At 58.5% G+C, this 26,280-nt stretch overlaps 1 protein-coding gene across 3 annotated transcripts in view; it reads left to right on the forward strand.

The window, feature by feature from the left end:
- Nucleotides 1-22,454, forward strand: part of PDE2A (phosphodiesterase 2A) — a 373,086-nt gene extending 350,632 nt beyond the window's left edge. For 2 of the 3 annotated variants that reach the window (XM_074954538.1, XM_074954551.1), the window contains 15 exons: nucleotides 256-334; nucleotides 755-932; nucleotides 3,425-3,537; nucleotides 4,287-4,364; nucleotides 4,959-5,081; nucleotides 5,677-5,747; nucleotides 8,879-9,001; nucleotides 9,667-9,754; nucleotides 11,625-11,672; nucleotides 12,151-12,225; nucleotides 12,980-13,079; nucleotides 13,791-13,903; nucleotides 14,704-14,742; nucleotides 15,337-15,443; nucleotides 16,892-22,454. In XM_074954538.1, the coding sequence (XP_074810639.1) occupies nucleotides 256-334; nucleotides 755-932; nucleotides 3,425-3,537; nucleotides 4,287-4,364; nucleotides 4,959-5,081; nucleotides 5,677-5,747; nucleotides 8,879-9,001; nucleotides 9,667-9,754; nucleotides 11,625-11,672; nucleotides 12,151-12,225; nucleotides 12,980-13,079; nucleotides 13,791-13,903; nucleotides 14,704-14,742; nucleotides 15,337-15,443; nucleotides 16,892-17,120 (1,564 nt within the window). In that variant the 3' untranslated portion in view covers nucleotides 17,121-22,454. The remainder of the gene's footprint in view (nucleotides 1-255; nucleotides 335-754; nucleotides 933-3,424; nucleotides 3,538-4,286; nucleotides 4,365-4,958; nucleotides 5,082-5,676; nucleotides 5,748-8,878; nucleotides 9,002-9,666; nucleotides 9,755-11,624; nucleotides 11,673-12,150; nucleotides 12,226-12,979; nucleotides 13,080-13,790; nucleotides 13,904-14,703; nucleotides 14,743-15,336; nucleotides 15,444-16,891) is intronic. The other variant, XR_012639805.1, reaches the window with a different exon arrangement.
- The last annotated feature ends 3,826 nt before the right edge of the window (nucleotides 22,455-26,280 follow it).

A 26,280-nucleotide genomic window follows, 5' to 3' on the forward strand; every position in this document is an offset into this window, starting at 1 on the left:
TGCCACAGGATCACTGGTGACCACAGAGGCCAGGATCAAGGGAATCTCTCGTCTCATGGTGGGGCGCTGGGTCAATGAATCCAAAGGGGAGATGTGCTAACCAGAGGCCGTGGGCCTGGTCCGAAGCCGAGGGGAGTCAATGGGAGTTGTTCCACTGCCTTGCATGGGCTTTGCCCCGTGACTGGATGGTGCCGTGCAGCCACGGCTGTCCGCTTGCTGTGGAGATCTGGCTGAGCGGCTGGTTGTCTCTTGCAGATGCTCGGTTTTCCTGCTGGACACGTTCAGCCATGAGCTGGTGGCCAAGGTGTTTGATGGGGGCGTGGTAGATGACGAGGTAAGCCCTCCCTGGCGGGCCTGGGGCTCACCAGCAGAGGGAGCTGCGGGCGGTGGCGTCGGGCCTGGAGGATGGAGCAGGCCTGAGGATGAGGTCAGGCTGAGGGGGTCAGCTGGAGCCACCCGCTCCAGACCAGGGGGGGCTGGTCATGAGGAGGAGAGCGGTCTCCATGCCAGGCCGAGGGTGCTGCTACATGAGGGCCAGGAGATGGTGACTCAGCTGGGACAGGGAGGCCAGGCGGGGGTTGGAGATGGAGCTGGAGAGGGGCAGGGTGCAAGGTAGGGAGATGGGACCGAATCCCAGGAGATGGGGATGGGAGGTGGTTCCCTGAGCCCCGGGGGAATGAGGGATTGGACAGAGATGGGCATGGGGAGGGCTGGACAGCATGGGGCCAACGTCTCGGTCAATCCTGTCCCTCAGAGCTACGAAATCCGCATCCCGGCGGATCAGGGCATCGCGGGTCACGTGGCAACGACGGGGAAGATCCTCAACATCAAGGACGCCTATTCCCACCCGCTCTTCTACCGGGGGGTGGACGACAGCACCGGCTTCCGGACCCGAAACATCCTCTGCTTCCCCATCAAGAACGAGAGCCATGGTGAGAGCCCGGGCAGTGCTGGGCATCGGGGTGCAGCTCCCCGGGTGCTGCCAGGGCACGCGGGCATTGGACACAGCATTCCCTCGATGCCGCGCCCCTGGGGTGCCGCGGGCGTCGAGGCCACACAAGGGCAAAGACCCATCAGATCCCGGCTTGGTCGCCAGGGCGTAGTTTCTGACCACGTGTTCTCCCAGAGCAGCTTTCCTCGAGCTGGGATCCATCGGCGGCCCCCGTGCAGCCAACTCCTCCGTGTCTCCAGCTGCCTCCGCCAGTCTCCTGGCTCCTCATTCCCACGAGGAGCCTGGCGACGGGTCAGAGCAGCTGGAGATGAAGGGAAGCGGAGAAGGTCGAGAAGCAGCCTCTGTATTAATTCTCCACCGGTGCTGAGGATGAGGGGGCCCCGCTCTAGTGGTGGTAGCAGGACCCCTATGGCCTGCTCGCGGCTCTGTGATCTCGGACAAGGCACGTGACAGCTCTGTGCCTCAGTTTCCCCACTTCTCAGATAACGAGCATGGAACTGACCCTTGTCACGGGGCGGGCTGTGAGAAGGGAGGAGTGAAGTTAAATTGCCCTGAGACTTGTTTAAGTGCCGCGCGCTTTGGAGACCCCAGCCCTTCCCCGGGGCAGAGAGTCCCGCACCCCGAAGGATGGATGGAGCCTGATGCTCAGCCCATTGCAGCCGGGTGGCAGGGTGAGCTTATGGCTAACGTACAGGGATAAGATTCAGGAGGGTGTGTTACCAACCCACTGCGAGTCCCTTGGCAAGCCACTGAACTGGTGCCTCAGTTTCCCCACCTGTCACAACATCTGGGCCTGATCCCCAGCAGGCGTTAACTGCCAAATCTCCATTGAAGTCAGCAGAGCTATGCCGCAACACACCAGCTGAGGATCTGGCCCATGTCTATGTAGCCACCTTACCGGGGACTTTATTGTTCGGCTTAGCTAAGTGTTCCTAAGTGCTTTGAGATCCCCAGGTGGGAGGAGCCCCAGAACCTGAGCTTGGTGGAGCTTGGGAGTCCCCCGGCCCGCCGGCGCCAGCAGCTGGCCAGGGACTGAATGTGCATCGCGACAGGCCGGCTAACTCCAGCTTGCCGGACAACAGCCGGGTTTGTTAGCCCCAGCCCCGCTCTGCCGTGTCCGGCAAAATAACCTCGGTTAGCGGGTGTGATTTATTTAAAACACACAGGCCAAATCCTCTGGGCCCCCCACACCGCTGCATCACCGAGCCGCAGGTCTAGAACCGGGGATCTCCGACTCCAAAGCACCAGCCCCTACTACCTGAGCCAGCACCTCCTGTCGCCGGGTGCAGCCGCAGGCTGATTTAGTCCCGGGGCCGCCACGCACACACGCCAAGCCATGCTGACTAGGCAAGTCCATCGCCAGCCCACCCCCAGTCGACACGTTCCCGGTGCCAAGCAGCCGGGCTGTCCAGCCCCCGTGGGTGTTAGTCGTATTGCAGTGAGGCCCTAGCCAGGCCTGGGTGCTAGGGGCTGCACAGACGCTGCAAATGCCAGGCCCTGCTTAGAGAGCTCACCATCAAAACGAGGATGGGGGAGCTGGCTCTGAACAGCATGGTGCTGTGCCACACCCCTTCTGGGGCCACGGGGCTTCCAGCCCAGCACCTTACACTGGCCTGGCCCTGCCCGGCAGTGACCATCTACGGGGGGGCAAGTGGCAGCCCCCGTGTTAACACCCTCTATGCCAGGTCATCCCCCCTGGCCCTCCTGTGGGCAGCCAGGGGGCCTCGGCCCTTCCCCTGTGGGACTGGAGGGCGGCACGGGCTGCCCTCGGGGCTCTGTCATGTTGGTGAGTCAAACCACCCAGTGCGAGCGGCCCGGCGACGCTGCCGTTAAATGCCCCCCACCGGTACCGCTAGCAGCCGGTCGGTCCCTGCCGCCTCCCCCGACCTGGGTCCTGCTATCCCCAGGCCTGTGGGCATGTCGCCCTCTAGTGCCAGCCCCACTATGGCAGCCTGGCGCTGACTGGGCGGTGTGGGAGAGGCAGGGCCTGAAGGTCCCTGGTTCGATTCCCTGCCAGTGGCCGTAGGGTGTCTGCAAACAGCCAGGGGGAGCAAATCCTCAGGGCACGTAGTGGCGCTCCCCACTCAATTTCAGTCCTCCCCCGCTCCCCCAAAAGCCGGTTTGCTTAACCCTTCGCTGGCCTCCCCACCAATCCCTGTGGGATGCACCGTGCCCCACCAGGGACACACTCTCCCTCCCCTGCCCTCTGGCCAGGCACCCCATTGTTGGCTTCACGGAGGGCTTTGACCTTTCCTCCCAACTCAACTTGCTCGCCCAGTGTTGGGAATTGTGGGTCGCTGGAGTGGGAGGCAGGAGGGACCGGCTCCCCCTCCCCCAGCCCTGCCCCCTCTGGACCAGCATCCTGGACAGACCCACGCCGGAATACGGCTGGGAGGCCAGGGCGGCCGGGTTTCCCTGTGCGTCGGCCCCAGCCCTGGGCGCTGGTACACTGGGCTCTCGCTGCTCTTCCAGAGGTCATCGGGGTGGCGGAGCTGGTCAACAAGATTAACGGGCCTTGGTTCAGCAAGTTCGACGAGGACCTGGCCACGGCTTTCTCCATCTACTGCGGGATCAGCATCGCCCACGTAAGCGGCGGGGGGGCTGCCTCGTGTGGGTGGGTCCAGCGCCCGCAGGAGGAGGGGTGGATTCCCATGCCGGGCTCTCAGTGGCTCGGGCACTGGCCCATCATTGGAAGCTGCCGAGCTCCCCAAGTCCCTTTCGCTGGGGAGAGGTGGATGCAGTGGGTCGGGAAAGGCTGGGGACCCAGCGACACCCCAGCAGCATCTGCCTCCCCGCCCCAACCCTGATGTTTTCAGACCGGCTGCCCTCTACGGAGCGTTCCAGGCGGCTGTCAGCACAGAGCGGGGTGAGCCCTGGGCCCCCCGGGTCTAACTTCTCCCTGCGACTGGACGCCACACTCTTCTTCCCTTCCTGTCCCAAGTGGTTGTGTGGCTCTGCACTGCCTGTCGGGTTCCACCCCAGGGGTAGCCGCATTTCAGCTGGACGTGGAGAGGGGAGCGTAGTTACAGGTAGCGAGCAGAGCCCCAAATAACGCTGGGTCATTGGTGAATCTTGTCGTCTCTCGGCACCCTAGGGGAGGTGGAAGGCGATGACCGGCCATGTGCGTGTGAGTTCAGGTCGGGGGAGCGGGGGGCTGGAGCTCAGGCGCGCCCCAGCGCTGCATGCCTTAGGCCTAAGGAGACTGAAGGGCTTGAGTTCCTGGAAAGACTCGTGCTGAGCGGACGGGGCGGGGGCTCAGGCCTCGGGAGAGCCAAGGGTAGCAGAAGCATGTCCGCCTGGGGCTCTGACCACCCTCTGCTTCCCTCCTCTCCAGTCGCTGCTCTACAAGAAGGTCCACGAAGCCCAGTACCGAAGCCACGTGGCCAACGAAATGATGATGTACCACATGAAGGTCAGGGGGTGGGGGGCTCCCAGGGAATGGGGCCGAGGCGGCTGGGGGCGTGGGGCTGGCTGTCACTGTCTCCACAGCACTGAGCCGTGAGTGGGGATGGCTGACGCCATGGGTGTCTGGCTCATCTTCCTTCTAGTTCCCCCCGGAGGGGCCAGTCTGCACTCCCCGGCCTACAGGCTGCTGCACACTCAACGTTACTACCTTGCTCCGCCCCAGAGCTGGCTGCATTTTAGGGGCAAACTCTGGATTTGCCCCAGTGTAACCGGGTCACAGCCTCTGACTACCCCGATGGGTCAGCAGTGCACTGACTACCCCAATGGCACTAACTGGCCCCCACGTTGACAGGCTCCACAGAGAGGCCAGGGGGCAGCATGGGCCGTGGCGCAGGAACCCTCTTGCCTCCGGGTCAGATCATGGCGCCAGTCCTGCCGCTGCCCAGGCTGTACCTGGTGGACAGAGGAGCCTGGCACAGGGCTGTCAGGGCAGCACTGCACACCCGTGCCCAGCTGAACGCGGCCTGTGTCTGCAGCTCCTCCGCCAGGCCCCGGCTTTGGCCCCCAGCGTTCACAGCCCCTCCTGGGGCTTCCCTTGCAGGTCTCGGACGAGGAATACAAAAAGCTGCTCAGTGACGGGATCTGCCCCGTGGAAAGCATCGATTATCGCTTCGCCGATTTCACCTACACGCCGCGCTCGCTGCCCGAGGACGACACGCCCATGGTCGGTGCCCACGGGGCCGGCATCTAGGGCCTGCCCGTCCCTCAGAGGGGGATGAGCCAGGGGTTAGGGGCTAGCCTAGGGTGCCCAAGGTGTGGGTCTCTGCCACAGCCTGCATGGGCGGATCACTCTGTGCCTCCGTGTCTGTAGCCCTGGGCCGCCTCCGAGGGGTGCTCGGAGAAATCCAGGAGGTGTCTGATGCTACGGTGATGGGTTCTAAGTAGGTACCTGAGACAGCCTGGGCTAGGATCCAGCTCTGGCTTGGGGCATCCGTCCGCCAAGGAGCTGCATTCGCCTTTGTTTAACACGGGTGCCCCGCGCTCCAATCCCACCTCGGGTCCAAGGCGTCGATACGATTTCCTGGCATCACTGGCTGCCCCCCAGGCCCACCCGGGGGTGGGGGCCTGACAGCCACTGGTGCGTCAGCGCCAGCTTGGTGGAGAGTTTGTGCCGTATGTGGCTGCTGCCCCCAAGGAATGCCAAGAGGGGTGCAGGGGGTCATCTCCATTCCCAGCCGGGCCCCCTCAGCGCCAGCCCCCTGCCAGGTGTGCCCGGGAGCAGCCTCTCAGCCAGCTCTCCGCTCCCTTTCCCTCCGCAGGCCATCCTGAGCATGCTGCAGGACATGAACTTCATTAACAACTACAAAATGGATCGCCAGACGCTAGCCAGGTGGGCTCACTCGCGGCTCGGCATGGGGGCTTGGCTGCACAGCGTCCGGGGCGGGGAGAGGTTGTGACCAGCAGGGGGCGCTCTTGCCCAGCACTTCGGTACCAGGTAGGCCCCGTATTAGGGCTGGAGCCGGAGAAGAGGAAATACCCGGATGGAGACACGCATTGGACAGCCGCAGGGCGTCAGGGTGTTACAGAGACTGGGGGGGTGGGGGGGGTCGTTCAGGGCAGGGGAGAGCAAAGCACCTAGCACGCACTTGGCTCGGTACAGGTAACGGATAATGGCAGGGCGGGGACTGGGAGCCAGGATTCCTGAGTTCTGTTCCTGGCCCTGACACGTCACTCTGCCCATCTGTAAAGTGAGGCCAAGGATCCTGACCCGTCTCCCTGTGAGGCTTAATGGAGTGGTGTGTGTGCAGCTCTTTGAGATCCTCGGCCGGGAAGGGGGTGGAGCAGGGCAGGGGCACGGGCATAGAAGGAGGTGGACAGCCCACAAACTAGCAAGCCCCTGGCCAAAGGAGTCAGGGCCAGGAAATAACAGAGGGTGGCCCTGCGTAAACAGCCTCCCCGTCCAGCTCATGCTCCTACCCCGGGCATCTGAGCCCACACACGCTCACAGGTACACAGACCCACAGATCCACGCACGCTCACAGGTACACAGACACACAGATCCACGCATACTCACAGGTACACAGATACACAGATCCACGCACGCTCACAGGTACACAGACCCACAGATCCACGCACACTCACAGGTACACAGACACACAGGTACACGGACACACAGATCCACGCACACTCACAGGTACACAGACCCACAGATCCACGCACACTCACAGGTACACAGACCCACAGATCCACGGACACACAGATCCACGCACACTCACATGTACACGGACCCACAGATCCACGCACACTCACATGTACACAGACCCACAGGCACATGCATGCTGACAGGTACATGCACACACAGGTACACGGACACACAGATCCACGCACGCTTACACGTGCACAGACACACAGATCCACACACGCTTACACGTACACGGACACACAGATCCATGCACATTCACAGACCCATGAACACACAGATCCACGCACGCTCACAGGTTCAGGCAAGTGCATGCACACGCCTGTGACACGGCAAGGAGCTGCAGAGCCAGTTGCGCCCAGGGCTTGTGAGCACAGCAGGACCCGTGATAAATACACTAGAAGTAAGAGGAAGACAAGGACAGGTTTGGCCTGTTACTCAACGGGGGGGCGGGAGGGAGGTTTGCGGGAACAATAACAGAAAATGTGGAAATGGCAGAGGTGCTAAATGACTTTTTGTTTCAGTTTTCACCAGAAAGGTGAGTAGCCATTGGGCGTCTAACATAGTGAACACCAGGGAAAATGAGGTAGGATCAGAGGCTAAAATAGGAAAAGAACAAGTTAAAAATTACTTAGACAAGGTCGATGTCTTCAAGTCACTGGGACCTGATGAAGTGCATCCTAGAATACTCCAGGAGCTGAGTGAGGAGATATCTGAGCCATTAGCGATTATCTCTGAAAAGTCATGGAAAACAGGAGTGATTCCAGAGGACTGGAAAAGGGCAAAAATAATGCCCATCTATAAAAAGGGAAATAAGGACAACCCGGGGAATTACAGACCAGTCAGCTTAACTTCTGTACCCGGAAAGATAATGGAGCAAATAATTAAGCAATCAATTTGCAAACACCTAGAAGATAGTAAGAGGATAAGTAACAGACAGCATGGATTTGTCAAGAACAAATCGTGTCAAACCAACCTGATAGCTTTCTTTGACAGGGTAACAAGGCTTGTGGAGAGTGGGGAGGCGGTAGACGTGGTATATCTTGACTTTAGTAAAGCTTTTGAGAGTGTCTCGCATGACCTTCTCATAAACAAACTAGGGAAATGCTACCTAGCTGGAGCTGCTATAAGGTGGATGCATAACTGGTTGGAAAACCCGTTCTCAGAGAGTAGTTATCAGTGGTTCACAGTCATGCTGGAAGGGCATAACCAGTGGGGTCCCACAGGGATCAATTCTGGGTCCGGTTCTGTTCAATATCTTCATCAATGATTTAGATAATGGCATAGAGAGTATACTTGTAAAGTTTGTGGACGATACCAAGCCGGGAGGGGTTACAAGTGCTTTGGAGGATAGGATTAAAATTAAAAATGATCTGGACAAACTGAAGAAATGGTCTGAAATAAATAGGATGAAATTCAATAAGGACAAATGCAAAGTACTCCCCTTAGGAAGGAACAATCAGTTGCACAAATACAGAACGGGAAATGACTGCCTAGGAAGGAGTCCTGCGGAAAGGGATCTGGGGGGTCATAGTGGACCACAAGCTAAATATGAGTCAACGGTATAACGCTGTTGCAAAAAAAGCAAACCTCATTCTGGGATGTATCAGCAGGAGTGCTGTAAGCAAGACACAAGAAGTAATTCTTCCACTCTACTCCGCACCGATTAGGCCTCAGCTGGAGTATTGTGTCCAGTTCTGGGCGCCACATTTCAGGAAAGATGTGGACAAACTGGAGAAAGTCCAGAGAAGAGCAACAAAAATGATTCAAGGTCTAGAAAACATGACCTAGGAGGGAACACTGAAAAAAACTGGGTTTGTTTAGTCTGGAGAAGAGAAGACTGAGGGGAGACATGATAACAGTTTTCAAGTTACAAGGAGGAGGGAGAAAAACTGTTCTCCTTAACCTCTGAGGACAGGACAAGAAGCAGTGGGCTTAAATTGCAGCAAGGGCGGCTTCGGTTGGACATTAGCAAAACTTCCTAACTGTCAGGGTGGTTAAGCACTGGAATAAGTTGCCTAGGGAGGTTGTGGAATCTCCATCATTGGCGGTTTTTAAGAGCAGGTTGGACAAACACCTGTCAGGGATGGTCTGGATAATACTTAGTCCTGCCACGAGTGCAGGGGACTGGACTAGATGACCTCTCGAGGTCCCTTCCCGTCCTGTGAGTCTATGACATGGCAGTTCATGGGTGGAAGCGCCCTGCCCTGCAGCCTGCCCGGTGTTGGAGCACGGGGGCAGTGCGGGCGGCCGGCCAGATCCGAGCGCCGGCTCCCCAGGGGCGGCTGCCTTCTCATCCCCTTCTCCCTTGCTCCTGCCAGGTTCTGCCTGATGGTGAGGAAGGGCTACCGGGACCCTCCCTATCACAACTGGATGCACGCTTTCTCCGTCTCCCACTTCTGCTACCTGCTCTACAAGAACCTGGAGCTGGTCAAATACCTGGAGTAGGTGGATGGTTACGGCTCCTGCAGAGAGCCAGCTTCCCCCCACCCTGGTTCTGTACCCCGGCCCCTTGGCCTGTGTATCTCCCAGCTCGGCTGGGCGGGCGACCTACACCGCCCCCTCTCCCCAGTTGATTCAGCAGGTGGCGCCCTCCCCTCCAGTCTCCATCAGCCCAGTTCCCTAGCTTGGTGCTAGGGGGCGCTGCGCCGCTCTCCAGGGTGCACCAGCTGACACAGGTCCTCGCCGCTTGCCCACAGCACATTGCACAAGTCAGGGGGTTGGCCCTGGGCCATTCCACACTGCCACACTGAATTCCCACATGCACTGCTCCTCTTCATTTCCTGCCCCTGCATGAAACGGCAGCGTTCCAGCCCAGAAGTGGGTGCACGAAGTGATCCCTGCACCTGTGGGTAGGTCCGTTGAGCTCAATGGGGATTCCCCCCCCCCCCCCCGCCCCGAACACACTTTCAGTCGCGGCAGAATGTGGCTGCCTGCTTGGAGCTGCAGAAGTGAGGCTAGTTCAGATGACCCCGGCGCCAGAGTCCCGTCAGCCCGGAGAGGTCACTGCAGAGAACGGGCTGAGCTGGCCCCCAAGAGAGGGAGGCGTTGCCCCAAGAGCCTCTCCCGTCCCTCGTCACTGTGATTCAGCAGGTCCTTTTCTCCACAGAGACATTGAGATCTTCGCCTTGTTCATCTCCTGCATGTGTCACGACCTGGACCACAGAGGCACCAATAACTCGTTCCAGGTGGCTTCGGTAAGGCCGGGGGTTACAGGAGATCCGTTAGTAAACCCGGCAGGTTACAGGAGATCCGTTAGTAAACCTGGGGGGTTACAGGAGATCTGCTGCTGAGGCTGGGGGATTACAGGAGACCTGATAGGAAGCCCAGGGGGTTACAGGAGATCTGCTGGTGAGGCCAAGGGGTTACAGGAGATCTGATGGGAAAGCTGGGGGGTTACAGGAGATCTGATGGGAAGGCCAGGGGATTACAGGAGATCTGATGGTGAGGCTGGGGGATTACAGGAGATCTGATGGCGAGGCCCGGGGATTACAGGAGATCTGCTGGTGAAGCCGGGGGATTACAGGAGATCTGATGGTGAGGCCCAGGGTTACAGGAGATCTGCCGGTGAGGCCAAGGGGTTACAGGAGATCTGATGGGAAAGCTGGGGGGTTACAGGAGATCTGATGGGAAGGCCGGGGGATTACAGGAGATCTGATGGTGAGGCCCGGGGATTACAGGAGATCTGCTGGTGAAGCCGGGGGATTACAGGAGATCTGATGGTGAGGCCCAGGGTTACAGGAGATCTGCCAGTGAGGCCGGGGGGTTACAGGAGATCTGCCGGTGATGCGGGGGGATTACAGGAGATCTGCCGGTGAGGCTGTGGGGTTACAGGAGATCTGATGAGAAGGCCGGGGGGTTACAGGAGATCTGCCGGTGATGCGGGGGGATTACAGGAGATCTGCCGGTGAGGCTGTGGGGTTACAGGAGATCTGATGAGAAGGCCGGGGGGTTACAGGAGATCTGCTGGTGAAGCCGGGGGATTACAGGAGATCTGATGGTGAGGCTGTGGGGTTACAGGAGATCTGATGAGAAGGCCGGGGGATTACAGGAGATCTGCTGGTGATGCCGGGGGATTACAGGAGATCTGTCGGTGAGGCTGGGGGGTTACAGAAGATCCTCAGGCACCAGGCCTTTGGCTCCCTGATGGGGCTGGAGATGAAGCTGCTGGGGGTCGGGCTCCCTGGACACCTCGTTGTGGGGGAACCAAAGCCCTGGGGACCTCGCTCTGAACATTGGGCGGCTGTTGCTAAGCAAAGGAAAATGTACAGCGACGAGAGGTGACATAACTTCCCCACAACCCCTCCAGGGGCAGGGGGAGCCATGGTGCCGGGAACACTGCAACTGCCATGAGCCGAGCACCCAGGACCTGCCCAGCCCTCGCGGGGATCGTGTGGCTTCGTCCCTCGCTGGCTCCTGCCAGCTGCCCCAGATCTTGTTCCAAAACCTGACCTGGCCCCAGCTCGGGAATGAGCTTCAGGGGCGTTTTCGCCTGCTTGTTTTTCATTCTCCCTCCCCTGTGATTCCGGCTCCCAGCCCCGCCACGAGGCAAGGGGCTGGAAAGGCTCCAGTCACTTGGCTCAGGTTCGAGGAGACCACTCCTACATCACAGGGGGACGGCCTGGCCTCCTGTTTGGAGGGTGGGATCCCTCCCAGCCCCCAAGACGCAAGGGCCAGCGCCTCTGGCTGACGCCAGATCTCAGCCCTGTGCCCTACAATGGGAAGGGGACCTGCTACTGGGGCCCCCCATGAGCAGAGGGATGGGGCGGGGAATATACAGCCTGTGGGCCATAGCAACGGAACGTGCCCACCCCCCTCGTGGCCCCTGTGTGACACTGGCGGCCGACCTCGGCCCCCTGCACCTGTAGATGGGCTCCTGGTCCCAAACCCCAGCAGCCCCAGCGCCAGGGTTGGCTCCCTTCTGAGGCCAGGCTGGGAGGCTGGCAGGGCTGTGGAAGGGGGGCACCTGCCCAGCTGCAGCCCCCACTAACCCTAAAGCTCCAGTGAGACGGACGCCCTCACCCATCACTGGCTGGCCTCCCCACATGGTGCCCCTCTGTCTTCCAGAAATCCGTCCTGGCGGCGCTCTACAGCTCCGAGGGCTCTGTCATGGAGGTAAAACGCTTTCTGCCCCGCGCCTCGCCTCGTTCCCGCACCCTGCCGCACTCAGGGCGCGGGGCCCGGCTCTGGCAGCTGCTTGCCTAGCTCACCAGTGAAACAACTGCGGCAGTTCTCAGCCTCGGGGGGGCTCTGCAGCTCCACACTGGCAGCAGGGCAGGGTGGCTGTCACAGGTGTGGGGGCCATGGATAGATGGGCATGGAGTTCCCCATCACCTTCTCCTTCACCCGGGGACAAGGAGAGAGGGCAGCTTAGGGAAAGCCCAAGGCCTGGGGGGTGGAATATCAGGGAAAGCCCCTGCCTGCCCCCTCCATATGTTCCCCACAGCCCAGCCGTAAGGCGCATGGAGTCCTGCCCCGCTTGTCCCTACGGGCTGGGGAGGGGGAGTGCATGCACCGATGGGGGGTGCTGCCCCCTGGTGGAGCCCTCTCACTAATGCAGCCCTCCCTGCCGTGCCTCGGTTTCCCCCCGCAGAGACATCACTTCGCACAGGCCATCGCCATCCTAAACACCCACGGCTGCAACATCTTCGACCACTTCTCCCGCAAGGTGAGTGGGGTGGAGCTCGCTGCCGGTGCCCCTCACCCCTGACGTGCAGCCCCCCTGCTAGTCCAGCCTTAGACTCCCCACCGCCCGTTCTGTCGATGCACCTTGGCTGCGTCCAAGGCCCCTGACTCCTGACCCACCGGATCCCCTGGCCCTTCAGCCGGGCCATATTGTACCAGATTACGTGGTGCTATTGGCTTCTAGGCATGTGCTGAGACTGTTTCCCTTTCGGGCGGGGCCCCCCTCAGGATTAGAGCCCTGCTCTCCGGGTGAGAAGGGCCAGCCAGGCACTGCGCCTCACTGAAGCCACATCCAGACGGAGTCCTTCTCCCAGAGGTGTGAGCCGGCCTGGGCTTCGCTCCTTGCTTCCTTCGGCGAATCGCGTGGCCAGATGCAGCGAGCCCCATTGTGCCAGGTTCGGACAAGCCACGCCTCCCTCCTCCTGGATCCGAGGCGTCTTTGATCCAAAAAGGGTTTCTGCTTCCAGGGGAAACTCTCACTGATTAAACAAAGCCCCTGACCCAGCTGTGGACTCCACTGGATAAAAGCCGCAGGGCTGCGAGGTGGAAGGAAGCGTGGTCTAGTGGTTAGAACAGGTGATGGGGACTTGAGTCTCCTTGGTCTCATTTTCCGTCCTGCCACTGAGTCGTTTGGTGACCTTGGCTGACTCCCTTGACCTTTCTGTGTCGATCAGGCCGCGTGGTATGAGGTCCCCCGAGCCACTTGGCACTCAGCCGCGGTGTGATTGGCCTTGCAGGATTACCAAAGGATGCTGGATCTGATGAGGGACATTATTCTGGCCACGGATCTCGCTCACCACTTGCGAATCTTCAAGGACCTGCAGAAGATGGCGGAAGGTAAAGGCCCGCGGGGCGCTGGCGGGAACGGAAGGCATTCACTGCGTGAAACCGGCCACTAGCAAATGCTCCTGGATCCCGGCGCCGGGACTCTGGAGTTGGTCCCTGGGATGGTGGCCAGCAGCCCCCCTAGGGCTGCCGCGTGATTTACAGCTAGAACAGGAAAACGTCTCGGGGCCTGGGTTTAGAAACAGCAGCAGACCCCAGTTGTCCTCAGCTTCCCTTTGAGGGCGGAAGTTGAAATCCGCAGGTTGTAATGCCACTGGGGGGCAGCTACCACGCACTCCTTAGCTCCTTCACTGTGCCCTGACCCCCCCGGGCACAAATGCCCCTGAAAGCGGGGGGATGCTGACTCTTCCTGCACCTTGTCCCTGTCAGGCAGGCATCTGGGAGCGGCTCCTGGAGCCCTACAGCGGGCCCAACCCAGGGGAATCCAGAGTAGGGCCCATCAGCCTCAAAGGCTCCTAACTCCCCCGGACACCAAGGAGAGTTAGGTGCCTAAACCCCTTGGAGGATCTGGGCGTGAACAGCTTGGCAGAGCTTTTCCATCTCTGAGCGCGCTGGGCTCCAGCCGGCTGGCAGTGGGCTGGAGCTCGGCTGGAGCCCCGGGGCAGGCTGGGGAGAGGGGTCGCCGGCCCCACGGCTGGGAGCGCAACACGAGATCCGACCCGCTGGCGCCCAGGAACTCGTCCCTCTTCCTCCCCTGCCCAGGCGGCTACGACCCGGAGAACAAGCAGCACCACAGCCTCCTGCTCTGCCTGCTCATGACCTCCTGCGACCTCTCCGACCAGACCAAGGGCTGGAAAACCACCAGGAAGATCGCTGTGAGTACCAGCGGGGCCACTCCTCCTCCGCGTGGGTGCCTGGGCCCGGCCTAGGGGGGCTCCAGCCGCTTCCACTGGGGCCATGCTATCCGAATGTGGGGTCCAGGGGTCCAGCACCCCCTGGAAGGGTAACGGGGGAGGCTGCTGTGCTCATTAGTAGGAGCTGCCACCTACAGCCGGGGTGCATCCGAGTCTCTGTGCTAATATCACACATTAGGTCCATCTGCTGCAGTACAGCTCCCCGCAGTGGCCAGCACTTAGCGCTAGAGAGGCAGGCAAAGCAAGGCCTACCCTTACCCTCGCCAGCTGCACAGTGCTCCTCATGGGAGAGCGCTCCTTCTCACTCCCAGCCGGCAATCATCTTCTGCTCTGAGCATGGGGGCTGCTCAGCCAGATCGCCGCCCTGCCTTATCGGTGGGCAGAGCGTTAGCAGGCCTTCGACTGATGCAGGGACCTTCCTGCAGCAGTGAGTGCCACAGGTCAAACCTGCCTTGGGTAAGGAAAGGTCTCCTCTAGCTTGCTCTGCACCTTGCTCTGAGTGCGCTGGCCCGGTGAGGCGAGCTACACAGCAGAGACTCATCTCTTCCGAGCCCTGCCGACCCTCCTCACGTCCGTTCAAATCGTTAGAGCCGTATCGGTTAAAACACTGAGCACGCTGAGAAATGTCAGTGAGGTTGAGAGGCCCCGTGTCTCACGGGAGGAGCCTGGCACTGTCTGGGCAGACGAGTCTCTCTCTAAGCAGAGCAGGGGATCCCGGAGCTAGCATGGAGCAATTCTGATCCATGGCCTTTCCTTCACAGGAGCTGATCTACAAGGAGTTCTTCTCCCAGGGAGATCTGGTACGTGAATAAATCCCTCTGGGGCAGCTGGTGTGTCGGGCTTGGCTTCCTTCCGTTTGTTCCCAGGCCACCCCGTGCTGCAGGCCAGGGGCTGCATTTCCAGCAAGAGCGCACGGAGGTTGGCTCTCATTCCAGGGTGTCTGATGCCCGCGTTTCAGCCGGACGTTGGCGTGACCGGGGCAGGTTGCCGGTTGGCATGGCTGAGCCCATCCTATGGGGCAGTTTATCCTGGCTGGGGACAGGGAAGCGTCCACAGATTTCCCCCCCCTTCCTTAGATTGGGTTCGGCTCAGCTGTGGTTCTTCAGGACACCTTAAAAAGCCCGGCGCTGGCTCTCCACACTGAATCACCTGCCAGCCTCTCCCTCTGACGCCCCCAGGAGGCACCAGACACGGGCCAGGTGGAGGCAGATCCAGGCCTACGGCTGGCCCTCTGCACCCTCCATCCATGGGGCTGTGTGCTCCCAGAGGAAACTAAACCAGCCCCAGGCTGGCTGGGCATCTGGGACAGGGTGATGCGGGCCGGGGATTGCTGGCTCGGAGGCGTGAAGCCAGGGACTGCGGGGATCACAGCCCCCTTTGCTTGTTCTCTGCAGGAAAAAGCCATGGGCAACCGCCCCATGGAGATGATGGACCGGGAGAAGGCCTACATCCCCGAGCTGCAGATCAGCTTCATGGAGCACATCGCCATGCCCATCTACAAGTGAGTCCCCGGGGGCCGGCTGCTGGGGGCAGGGGAGGGCTCCGTGCAGGAACAGCGCCGACAATGGCAGCAGCTGCATGGAGCTTAGCAACGCCGTACACACACCCCCTGGCCCCGCACAGAGCCCTCCCCAGCCCTCACAAACACACACAGACACACACAGACACCCCCTCACAGAGCCCCCCCCGACACACACACACACCTCCCCACACACACAGAGCCCCCCCAGCCCTGACACACACACACACACATACCTACACACACACACAGAGCCCCCCCCAGCCCTGACACACACACACACACACACCTCCCCACACACACAGAGCCCCCCCAGCCCTGACACACACACACACACATACCTACACACACACACACAGAGCCCTCACACACACACACACACACACTGAGTGCTGCCATCGGATCCTGTTTAACCAACCCCGCCCCCCTCCCCACACACACACACACTCACCCACAGCCCTGGGCATCAGATCCTCTTTAACCCCCCATACACACACACACACACACTCACTCCCACCCCGCATACACACACACCGCCCTGTGCAGCAGATCCTGTTTAACCAACCCTCCCCCCCCACACACACACACACACTACACTCGCACACAGCCCTGGGCATCAGCTCTGCTTTAACCAAACACACACACACACACACACTCTCTCACACAATGCCCTGGGCATCAAATCCTCTTTAACACCCCCACACACACACACACCCCACATACACACACACCGCCCTGCGCATCAGATCCTGTTTAACCAATCCTCCCCCCCCGACACACACACGCACGCACGCCCTGCCATCAGCTCCTGTTTAACCCCGAGGGAGGGCACGCTGCAATCCCTGGTACCCTCCAGTGGCAGGGGCTGCTTAGCTCCGGGACAGTCAGAGCCCGGCACAAGCCCCACTGGGCACTCTCTGGTGGGTGGTGTGTCTCCCCCGACCCCCGGAACTGGGACTTCATCAGCACGCCCCACCCTAAGATAATGTCCAGCTGGAAGAGAAAAGCAGCGAGTTCAGGCCTAGAGGGGCCTCCCATGATCAGCTGCAGGCAGAACCAGCGAGAGTTGGTCTCCTGGTGCCTAGAAGGGCCGGGAGCAGGCAGAGGCCAATCAGGGCCAAGCAGGCCAGATAAAAAGGGCTGGCTGGCGCTACTAGTGGCCAGATCTGGGTGAAGCCAAGAGTGGGAAGGCTGGCTCTCCCTGCCCCAGCCCAAGTTATCTGCCCTGGCCAGGGGCCTAACCCCGCCGGCGTTTGCCTCATGACGGGCTCATGTGTCTGGTATGGACTGCCTAGTTTAGTGCCCATTTGTTTTCTCCGCCCTGGCCAGCCCTTGGCAGTGTGCGTGCAGCGTAGAGGGCCCCTGTTCGCGGCCCCCGGGGCTATGGCTCGCCACCCCTCCTGCTGACGGGCGTTCTCCTTGTCCCCCAGGCTGCTCCAGGACCTGTTCCCGAGAGCCACCGAGCTGTACGAGAGGGTGGCCAGCAACAGGGAGCAGTGGACCAAAGTGTCTCACAAATTCACCATCAGGGGCCTCCCCAGCAACAACTCGCTGGACTTCCTGGACGAGGAGTACGACCTGCAGGGGATGGACAGGGAGAGCGCCAAGATGAACGGCTGCCTGGACTCGGAGGGGCACATGGAGACATTGGCGCAATGAGGTTCTCCTCACTGCTGGGGGGGGGAGGGGGTGACAGATCAACAAACCCAGCGACTCTTTGTCCCTTTTCTCCTGGATCCAAAGGAAAGAGGGAGCTGGTTTTGATAAATCCTTATTTGTCCAGTGCGTTCTCTGCTGTCACGGTCCCGCCCAGGCCGTGCCTAGCCCCGCGGGTGGGACGGCGGCTCTGATTCACACCTGTTCAGGACACTCACCCACGTGCTCTTTTGAATGCCGGGGGGGCGGGCGTTATTCCTTGGACTCCTTTTGCTGTACATTGAAATGAACCACATTTCCCTCATCCCCTTCTGTACGGGGACCATCGCTTTTCAATGGCTCCAGGGCTCGGTGTCTGCGCTGGGAACAGAAGCGGGTTCGCCAGGGCCAGGGAGAGTGTGTGCTTTGAGAAGGCCTGAGGCTGCCCTTCCCCTCTGAGCACGGCTGCCCTCACTTCCCAGACCAGGATCTCATGCTTCACGCCCTCCTGAGAGCTGAACTTCACGGGGCTGACCGACATGGAGGACTTTCGCCGCTGGCTGCTTCAGGGTGGGGGTAGAGGTTTTCCTGCAGGCTGATCTGCAAACCCTGGCTGTTGAATGGGGAGTTACATGGCCCGTGAGGCTGGGACAGGGGAGAGCTGTGCAGGCAGGCAGGGATGGAAAGGAGAGGGGGCCAGTCGCCAAGGAGAGCGGAAATGTTCCCGAGGGTTGCAGAGACGAATGGCCGGGAGAAATCACTTGTGGCGCGTCCTCGTGAACGTACCTGTGGGCGCGGAGCAGTAGGGCCGTAGAACTGGGTCTTTGCTCCGGGGATGTCTGGCTGAGAGCACGATGTGTTTTTCTGACCTCCAGGCAGTCGGGCATGACAGGTCCCGTACTTCCAAGCACAGGCTCATGGCTGCTCTCCTCCCAATGACAGCCTCCCTGCTCTCGGATCCAGGGCCAGCCGCCTCCTGCTGTCTCACGGTGGTGGAGGGCAGAGGAAGGGTGTTTAGATCCAGAGAGGAGCACAAAGCCATCTGACAGGGAAACCTGTCCTGAGAGGACACTGCAGGAGAGGAGAGACGGGAGTCTGCAGGCCATAAAACGCCCCTGATCCATGCATGTGCCTCTAACTGCTGAGCAAAAACACCAGTGCATGATCACTGCCAGCTTGTGATCTCAGAAGGGGGCATCTGCGGGGCCAGAGCCACACCCGGTGTAAGCAGACGCACATCCAGTGACGTCAGCACAGAGCACTTTCCCCTTCGCCCACATCTTGGCCCATCACTGCCTTTGTAATTGAAACCTGCCCTTTGGATGCTTTAGCAGAGAAGGTCCTGGTACCCACGTGTGCCCTGCAGATACCCAGCCGAGCCAGCAGCCGACCACGCAGACGCGCCCCGGCTGCCCTTGATGGGGCGCGCCAGTTCCAGAAGGCATCTGCCAAGCAGTGTCTCCCTGAGCAGTGGTGTTCCCTGAGCAATGGCGCAGAGCCGGAGCGCAGTGAGCCAGCTAGCACTCTGCACCCTTCACCAGATGCACGGGCCGCCTGTACCTTGTCTAGCGGGGCCAGCACGGAGATTATTTAGAGGCCTAGATTGGACACAGAATCCAGAGGGCATGTGTCACACACGCCATCTGAAATGTGCCGGGGGCAGCGTTTCCTGTGGACGCTGGAGGGGTTTTAAGCCTCCTTCAGGCCTTTTATTAACACGCTCACCGGTCTCTTTTCTGCTGCACCCGCTGTGTTAGTGGTGTGGGGCCGACGGGTCTAAGTGACTCGGGGGATGGCGGGAATGCAGCAGGGAGAGAAACGCGCCAGCCACCGAGCGTACAGCTTGCTAGCTACGTACCCACGTGTCGCACTCACAGACCCTAACCTGGCGCTTTCCCCGCTATATGCCTTGAATTCCGACTGACTCCACGGTCTGCGTAAGGTCTCGGGCCTGTGCGTGGCAGAGCTGCAGCAAAGCGTTCAGCTGATCGCCAGGAAAGCAGGAAATACAGACTTTCTCCCCGAGGCCGGTACTGTAGTGTTGTGGCCAGCGCATCCCAGCTGCCCACGTGGACTCTGAGGGACAAATCGTCGTCTGCTGAGCAAATGATCGTCAAGGGGGTAAGGTGTCCCAGCCTTCAGGGAAACAGACGATAGTTATTTGAGACGGGGCAGAGCCCTGTCTCCTGCATGGCCTGGTCCCACTGGTCCCACGTTCTCACTCAAGAGGACATCTGGTGCTGAAGCGCTTGCCGGTTTCGTTTGCTATTGATCAGAGGACAGGCCTGCTGGTGGAGTCCGTGTGGGCCTTTAAATCCTTTCCCACGTCATCTTCCCCTGCCAATCGCAGCAATCACTAGTGTACATAGCCCCGGGTGCTGTTCCTCCTTCTTGGGAAGACACTGAACGGCCTGGGCTGGATTTCTGGCCCCACTGAAATCAGTGGGTTTGTGCCATTGATTTCAATAGGGCCAGGATTTCGCCCCGGCTCTTCCCCCCCAGGATGTCACCCCGCGCAGAGGCCAGGCTGCTGCTTTCTCACTTGTCTTCTGCATGCTCAACTTGATTCTTTCTCACAAGGGGCAGCAGCATGGGAACAGGGTCTGGGATCTCCACGGCCAGGGGCTCCTTGGTCTCCCAGCTGACGGCGTAAACAGCTCTGTGCGGTGATGACATAATTCCCACCACTGGCGGTGCTTGAGGGCCATTAGCAGAGGGTGAGGAACCCAGATGAAGACCAAGAAGCAGGAGCAGAAGGACTGTGGCATCCACGGTTGAGGATTACATCTCGCCTTTGTCGTGAGCTGGATTTGATGGATGGATGGGACTTCCTCTCTCTAACCCCTGTACGAGAGATGGCCCAAAGCTAAACACCCTACACTGAAGAGCGCCAACCTTTCGGAAAGTTTAGAGCCAGATCTGGGTTTATGGTTTGGCCCGTCGAGTTGAAACAGACCAGAACCCCGATCCAAGGTCTCCCTCAGCTCTGCCCTTTTCGGCCTAGGCCCCTAACCCCTAACCCTAACCCCTGCTCCACGCAGTCCTCCAGATAAAGAGAGGAATGGGAGCTACAGGAGAGCGCCACCATCTAGAGGCAGAAGAGTCTCCAAAGAGAATGTGGCCAGGTGGTGTCAGCTGGTCTTGTCGTTTTTTGTAGCAAGTCCAGAGAACCCAGGCTCTTCCCCAATAATGGATACTGCAAAACATGGAGGTAGGCTAGCGTGGCCCAGGGGTCCCCGACACTGCAAACTGCATTGGTCACAATGAACCAACTGTGGCTGTCCCTAGGGGGTGAAATTCACCCTGTGCAGAGTGCTGGTGTAACACCGACAGACCCCGGTTGTCGGCAGATGGGATCAAACCTGGGGCCTCTGGAGCTTAGTGCATGAGACTGTCCCATGTGAGCTAAAAGCTGCCTGGCTCTTAGCTAAGGCTGCAGCAGACTCATTAATCTCTAAGTGGTCTGGGTGCCACTGGAGGGGACAGAACACCACACCCAGGAGGTGTGTGGGTTACACTGGCACAAGCCCACTGCACGAAGTCCCAGCTAAACCCTATTTCGAAGGCACAAGCAGGCCACAGGGGCGTATTTCACAAAAACTGGTCCCTTTGCTTTGCTAAAGCAGCACCTTCTGAAATAGCGAGCCTGGCGAACCTCAACCAAAGCCATCCGACGCCGACCTGGCGGCAGGAGTCTTTGCATATTGGCTGTGGGGGGTCAGCGCGGGGGTGGAGTTACATAAATGTTTGGTGGAGGGGGATGATGATGCCCTTACCCAATACTCACTGCTGAGTGTCTGAAGAGTGTTGACTGGCCTGCATTACATGGGGGCTCAGACTCTGTGGTGACAATGGTCCGATTTGGCCTTAAAACCTACGGCTGAAGAGCGGTAGGAGCTGCCGGGTGTGTTTAATCTTCGGGCATGGCTACACGTGCAGCGGTAGAGTGCTGTGAGTTAAACCCGCCTTCGTAGGGCGCAGTAGGGAAAGCGCTGCAGTCTGTCCACACTGACAGCTGCAAGCGCACTGGCCTGGCCACGTTTGCGGCACTAGCCGCGGCATTGGGAGCCGTGCACGATGGGCAGCTATCCCACCGAGCACCTCTTCCCATTCTGGCGCTGTGGCTTGCGGGGAGGGGGCGGGGCATTCTGGGTCCTGTCCCAACGCCCTGTGGTGCATCGGTTCGCATCCCAGCAGTCCCTTTGCTTCGGTCCACATTGGGCACCATCTTTCAACGTTTTTTGTACTGCGCGCTCTGTCTTCCCTTTCGGTCTGCAGGAATGGAGCCCGAACTGCTGAGGAGAATTTTCAGTGCTGTAAAGTGGGGGAAATCCCAGTCAGAAGCACATTGGGCCGGTAAATACCCATGCTGGTAAACACAGCAGCTGAGGCTTAGAGTCCTGGAGACCATGCTGCAGGTTTCCATCTCAGAGCAGTGCTCAGCATGGGGAGAAAGAGGGAGCTGGTGTTTAGGGCAGCAGATTGCGTCCTAAATGAGGATGCTATTCCTGGCTTTGCCACTGACTCACTGCGCGACCTCAGGCAAATCACTTACTCTCTCCCCGTGCCTCAGTTTCCCCATCCATGACTCTCTTATCTCACAGGAGCTGCTCTGAGGCTGGAACCATTATTCAGGCTTTGAGAGCCTCAAATGGAAAGGGCTACCAAAGTGCATCAGTGTAATCAGCAGCTGGACTATTTACCTGGGGAGGAAGGGCAGGGTTGTCTGGATCCTGGGGGTGGATGAGCACTGCAGTGTGTAAATGTAGGAACATCTGGTCTTCAGCGACATGCAGTACACATGGGTGTCATCCCTACCTGCTCTGCGCAGCATCCAGCGACCAGACATTGGCTCGTGCTGTGGGTATGAATTTCTTGTGGATTTGGGCTACATACAGGTTTTCCTCGGGGTCTTTTTTTAATTGTATGTTTCTCTGCATATATGTCGTGTGTGCTGATGTATGTGGGGAACAGTGGGAGACTCTGAAGACAAGGATGCTAACCGAAAACATGTATTCATTTGCCTTACCTATTCAGAGTTGCCTTTAGAAAGATGCTTTGTATAAAATACTTGGTAGAACCGTGCGTAGTTACTAAATGTGAATGTTGGCTGATAGCTTTGTATAGGAGTACGTCTATTTCTTTCTACCACAGTCCCTCTTAGAACAACTGTAAGTATTTGCAGAGGGGAAGATAGCAAAAAAATTGAAAAAAAAAAATAAAAAAACCCTAAAGGCAAAAAAACCTCCCAACCCTGAAAACAAAGCTTACTCTGATTGTTACGCTCCATTCGATTTTATCTGGCAGTGCTTGTAATTAATTTGTAACCACCACATTGTATTATAGCCATTGTTTGGGAATGGGAAATTATTTATCGACAGTCCATCTTCCGCTGCGTGAAGAGCAAAGTTGACGGCGTATGTAAACTTGCGGTAACGTGGTTTTAACGATAGTTTCTAAGGGTCTGACTTATCCATTGGTGGCATGCTGGAAAGGGGCGCATAACATGGGGCGGGGGAATCAGTGGGTCAAATCTATCCCTTTTTTCTCCACTGGAGCCGTGTAAATAAAAACAGAGGGTGAAATTCACCCCTGTGTAAGGCCTGTGCATAACGAAGCATTAGGGGGTGCATAGAACTTGTGCTGGCCTGATTTCCCCCTTGGAGAACGCCACGACTGCTAGCTTACATGCGGACATCAGCGCTTTTCCCCCGCAGCCTGGTCCTTTTCTATTCGGACTCTTTCCTGCAAATGAAGCAAGAGCTGGGACCCGCGCCAGGTGCTCCCTTCCTTCCGCTCACTTGCGAGCACAAAAGAGCGAAGGGGAAAGGGGGGGGTCACAGACGCGCCAACATCCACACCCCGCTGCGTAGTGCCACCCGGATTCCCCTGGCGCTGTATAAAAGCGGAGACAACAAACCAAACCAAAATGTGAAGTGGCTGCTTCCAAGATGTGGCCGTGTTTTGCACCCTTGCTGGTTTTAATGTTGCTGTGTATGTAAGTGTGGTTCTTCTTCTCTCTCTCCTTTGTACATAGCCACCTGTAGATACTGTAAAGCCCGGCCGGTTTGTAGGGGTTCTCTTACCTAGCATGTGTGCGTGTGTGAAATATTTTCCAGCTTTTCTGTCTTCTTATTACATTGGTTGTTCTGGGGTTTCATTTTTTCCCTCCCTTAAATAGTTGTGAAGGGGAAAAAAATGGGGAATTTTTTTCCTAATAAATTTCATACGCCGATCTCCAGTGTCTGCTTTTTATTCTGCGTGGGGACCAGGTGGCCGATCGCAAGGCACATGGCTGGCTGGTTTGATGTGTCAGGTCTCAGCTAAACAGGAGCTGGCCTGTTTCAGTTCTGGGGGGCAGGGTTCCAAGGAACACCCGGAAGTGGTGTTGGTGATACAATAGGTGGGGCTCTTCTCTCTCAGTCAGCAGACCTGACTGATGATGGTGTTAGTAGGGTGACCAGATAGCAACTGTGAAAAAACGGGACGGGGGGTGGAGGGGGTAATAGGTGCCTATATAAGAAAAAGTCCCAAAAAAAGGGACTGTCCCTTTAAAAACGGGACATCTGGTCACTCTAGGTGTTAGGGGATAGCTGCCCAGAGGCTACAGAGGTTTCAAAAAGTCCACCCCAGTCTTGGCTTCGCCGATGTCTCCAAGGCAGTTTAAGGCATAGTACTGGGAGTCTGTCATGTTACTTGGTAATGGAAATGCTGACAGAGTCTGTGTCTCCTAGACTCGTAAACTTTAAGGCCAGAAGGGACCATCATGATCATCTAATCTGACCTCCTGCACTTTGCAGGCTACAGAACCTCACCCACCCTTTCCTGGAACAGACCCCAAACCTCTGGCTCAGGCACTAACGACCTCAAATCATGATTTAAAGACTTTGAGTTACAGAGAATCCACCATTTACACTAGTTTAAACCTGCAAGTGACCCATGCCCCGTGCTGCAGAGGAAGGCAAAACCCCACCAGGGTCTCTACTCATCTGACCAGGGGGGAAATTCGCTCCTGACCCCAGATATGGGGATCAATTAGACCCTGAGCATGTAGGTGAGACCCACCACCCAGACCCCTGGGAGAGAATTCTCTGTAGTAACTCAGCGCCCTCCCCACCTAGTATTACAGACCATTAGAAGTTTAGCGACCAGTGCGACTGGAAAAGCTTAGTATGTCTGAAAACCAGGCCAACACTACAAACCGTTGTGAGCCAGCTGGTGTACATGTGCGTCACTGTCCTCTACAGATGAAATCAGCGCTGCTCAACTAGGTGTCATAGACCCTATGCTACCCTTAGCAAAAGGAGATTTTCCTTTCTGTCATGTGGTAGGCCCCTGGCCTTTCAGAGCAGGAAGCTCTGAATGCTATCTCTGCTCTCACTGTAGGGCGAAATAGCCAGCTGGAGTGGTAGATCGTGCCTCTGAAGGTACTGGCCCCTCTGAGAATAACCTTAGCAGGAATGGCGTGGATGCAAACTCATACGGCGGCAGAGAGACGCTGAATGGCCAAGCGATGAGCAGAACTTCCAGCTGTTCAGAATCCCCCCACACATAGTACAGACGGTGGGATCCTACCGATTCTTTCGTGGAACGATGCAGGGGCCAAATCTGCCCCTGGCTTACGGCGTCCCCAGGTGATATCCTGGGTCTAACAGTAACGGTGTCTTGTCTTCTCAGCACTTAAACACTTGTTAAGCCTCTGCTCTTTCGTCTTCCCGGAGTGTCTCGTTCGCTCAGCTTCGTGCTGGAGGCAAGTGAGTGTTTCTAAAGTTACTTTTAACACGTTATGTAAAGTAAAACAAAAGAAGGAGGCATGCCCTAGGGCCCAGGTTAGGAGTGAGGTGCACAGCTGACAGTTCTGATTACATCCCCTAGGGGGCAGTGGTAGCAGACACACAATAGCCGGTCCATTCAGGCACATTTCATCCTAAAACACTTTGCAAGTCGCGCTGAAATGCAGCCACTTCTGGGGAGGGCAACAACTGCCTGGTATACAGCAGTCCGCACAGCAGTGGGGAGAGGAGACTTTTTAGCCAAGATCAGTGGGATAAACCCTCTTCTCTTACGAAAAATGCTGTGGGCTCTTTAGCATCGCCACCAAGTTGAGTGGCCTGGGCTGTTTAGGTCTGCACTGGGAGAGCCGTGCACAGTAAAGTGTTTGCCTTCGCCACTGGCCGCCTCCTGCACTGCAAGCCCATGCTCTGCACTCACGCCCTGTTGTGCCCTCTCTGACTCCTGTGTTCGGGGGTGTAGGTCCGGCCAGCCCGCTGCTGTTTTGGAGCGAGCTTTCCAGCTGTTATGCTTGTGAGCACACCCTTCCAACCCGCGACAGCAAGAGGAATCCCAGACCAATGGACAAGGTAAAAGGCCCAAGGGGCCCCGCCTTACGGGCGTGGGGCCACCACAACCTGCTGTCTCTGAGATGTAAGGAAAGTCCCCAGCCAGTTCCTCACCCGTTCCAGGCCCTGGCTGTGCTGCGGTGACACCGCGAAGCAGGCCCCTGCTTTGGCAGTCACCATACGCCCTCAGGCTCCAGGTGGCAGGACCCTTCTCCCCAGCAGCAGCCCTCCCATGGGGGGGTCACGTCCCCCTGGCTGAGCCCGGCCTTCAAGGCCCTCTTGTCTGGCAACGTTGCTGCCCAGGGCGCCCCTCGCTCTCCCAAGCTGCTCGCCACTCTCAACTTGAGTTCTTTGTGGCCCTGCGGGTGTCTGCTCCCTGGCCCTGGGCCCGCGGCTTCCCGCTGCCTTGGCGGGACCCTTTCTGCAGTGGGGGCGAGGCGGGCATTTCCTAGCTGCTCCCAGGTGGCACTGCCCAGCCCTGGCAGGGAAAGAGGCACTAGAGAGACCCTGGTACCCACCCCTCCCTGCCTGGGGAGCAGCTGGAGCGGGAGCTCGGATCCACATCGGGGGACTGGTGCTAGGGCTGGTCCCTGGCTCAGCTGGGTGGGGTAGCCATGCCTACAGGCTCCCAGCTGGGCTGCTCACAGGAGGCTGCATCGGGGGTGAGTGAGCCAGAAACGGGGGTGCATGGAGGATCGGGGGGATCAGGCCCAATCCGGCCGGAAGGGCGGTGGGGAACAACTGCCCTGGCCCTGTCAGTTGGGGCTCTCTGGTGATGGCTTCCTGCCCGGAAGAGGAAACCAGGGCCTCCCCACCCCCAGACATATGCACACACCTTACTCTGG

This window comes from Natator depressus, chromosome 1 (assembly GCF_965152275.1).
Source record: "Natator depressus isolate rNatDep1 chromosome 1, rNatDep2.hap1, whole genome shotgun sequence".
In the NCBI taxonomy this organism is placed as follows: domain Eukaryota; kingdom Metazoa; phylum Chordata; order Testudines; family Cheloniidae; genus Natator; species Natator depressus.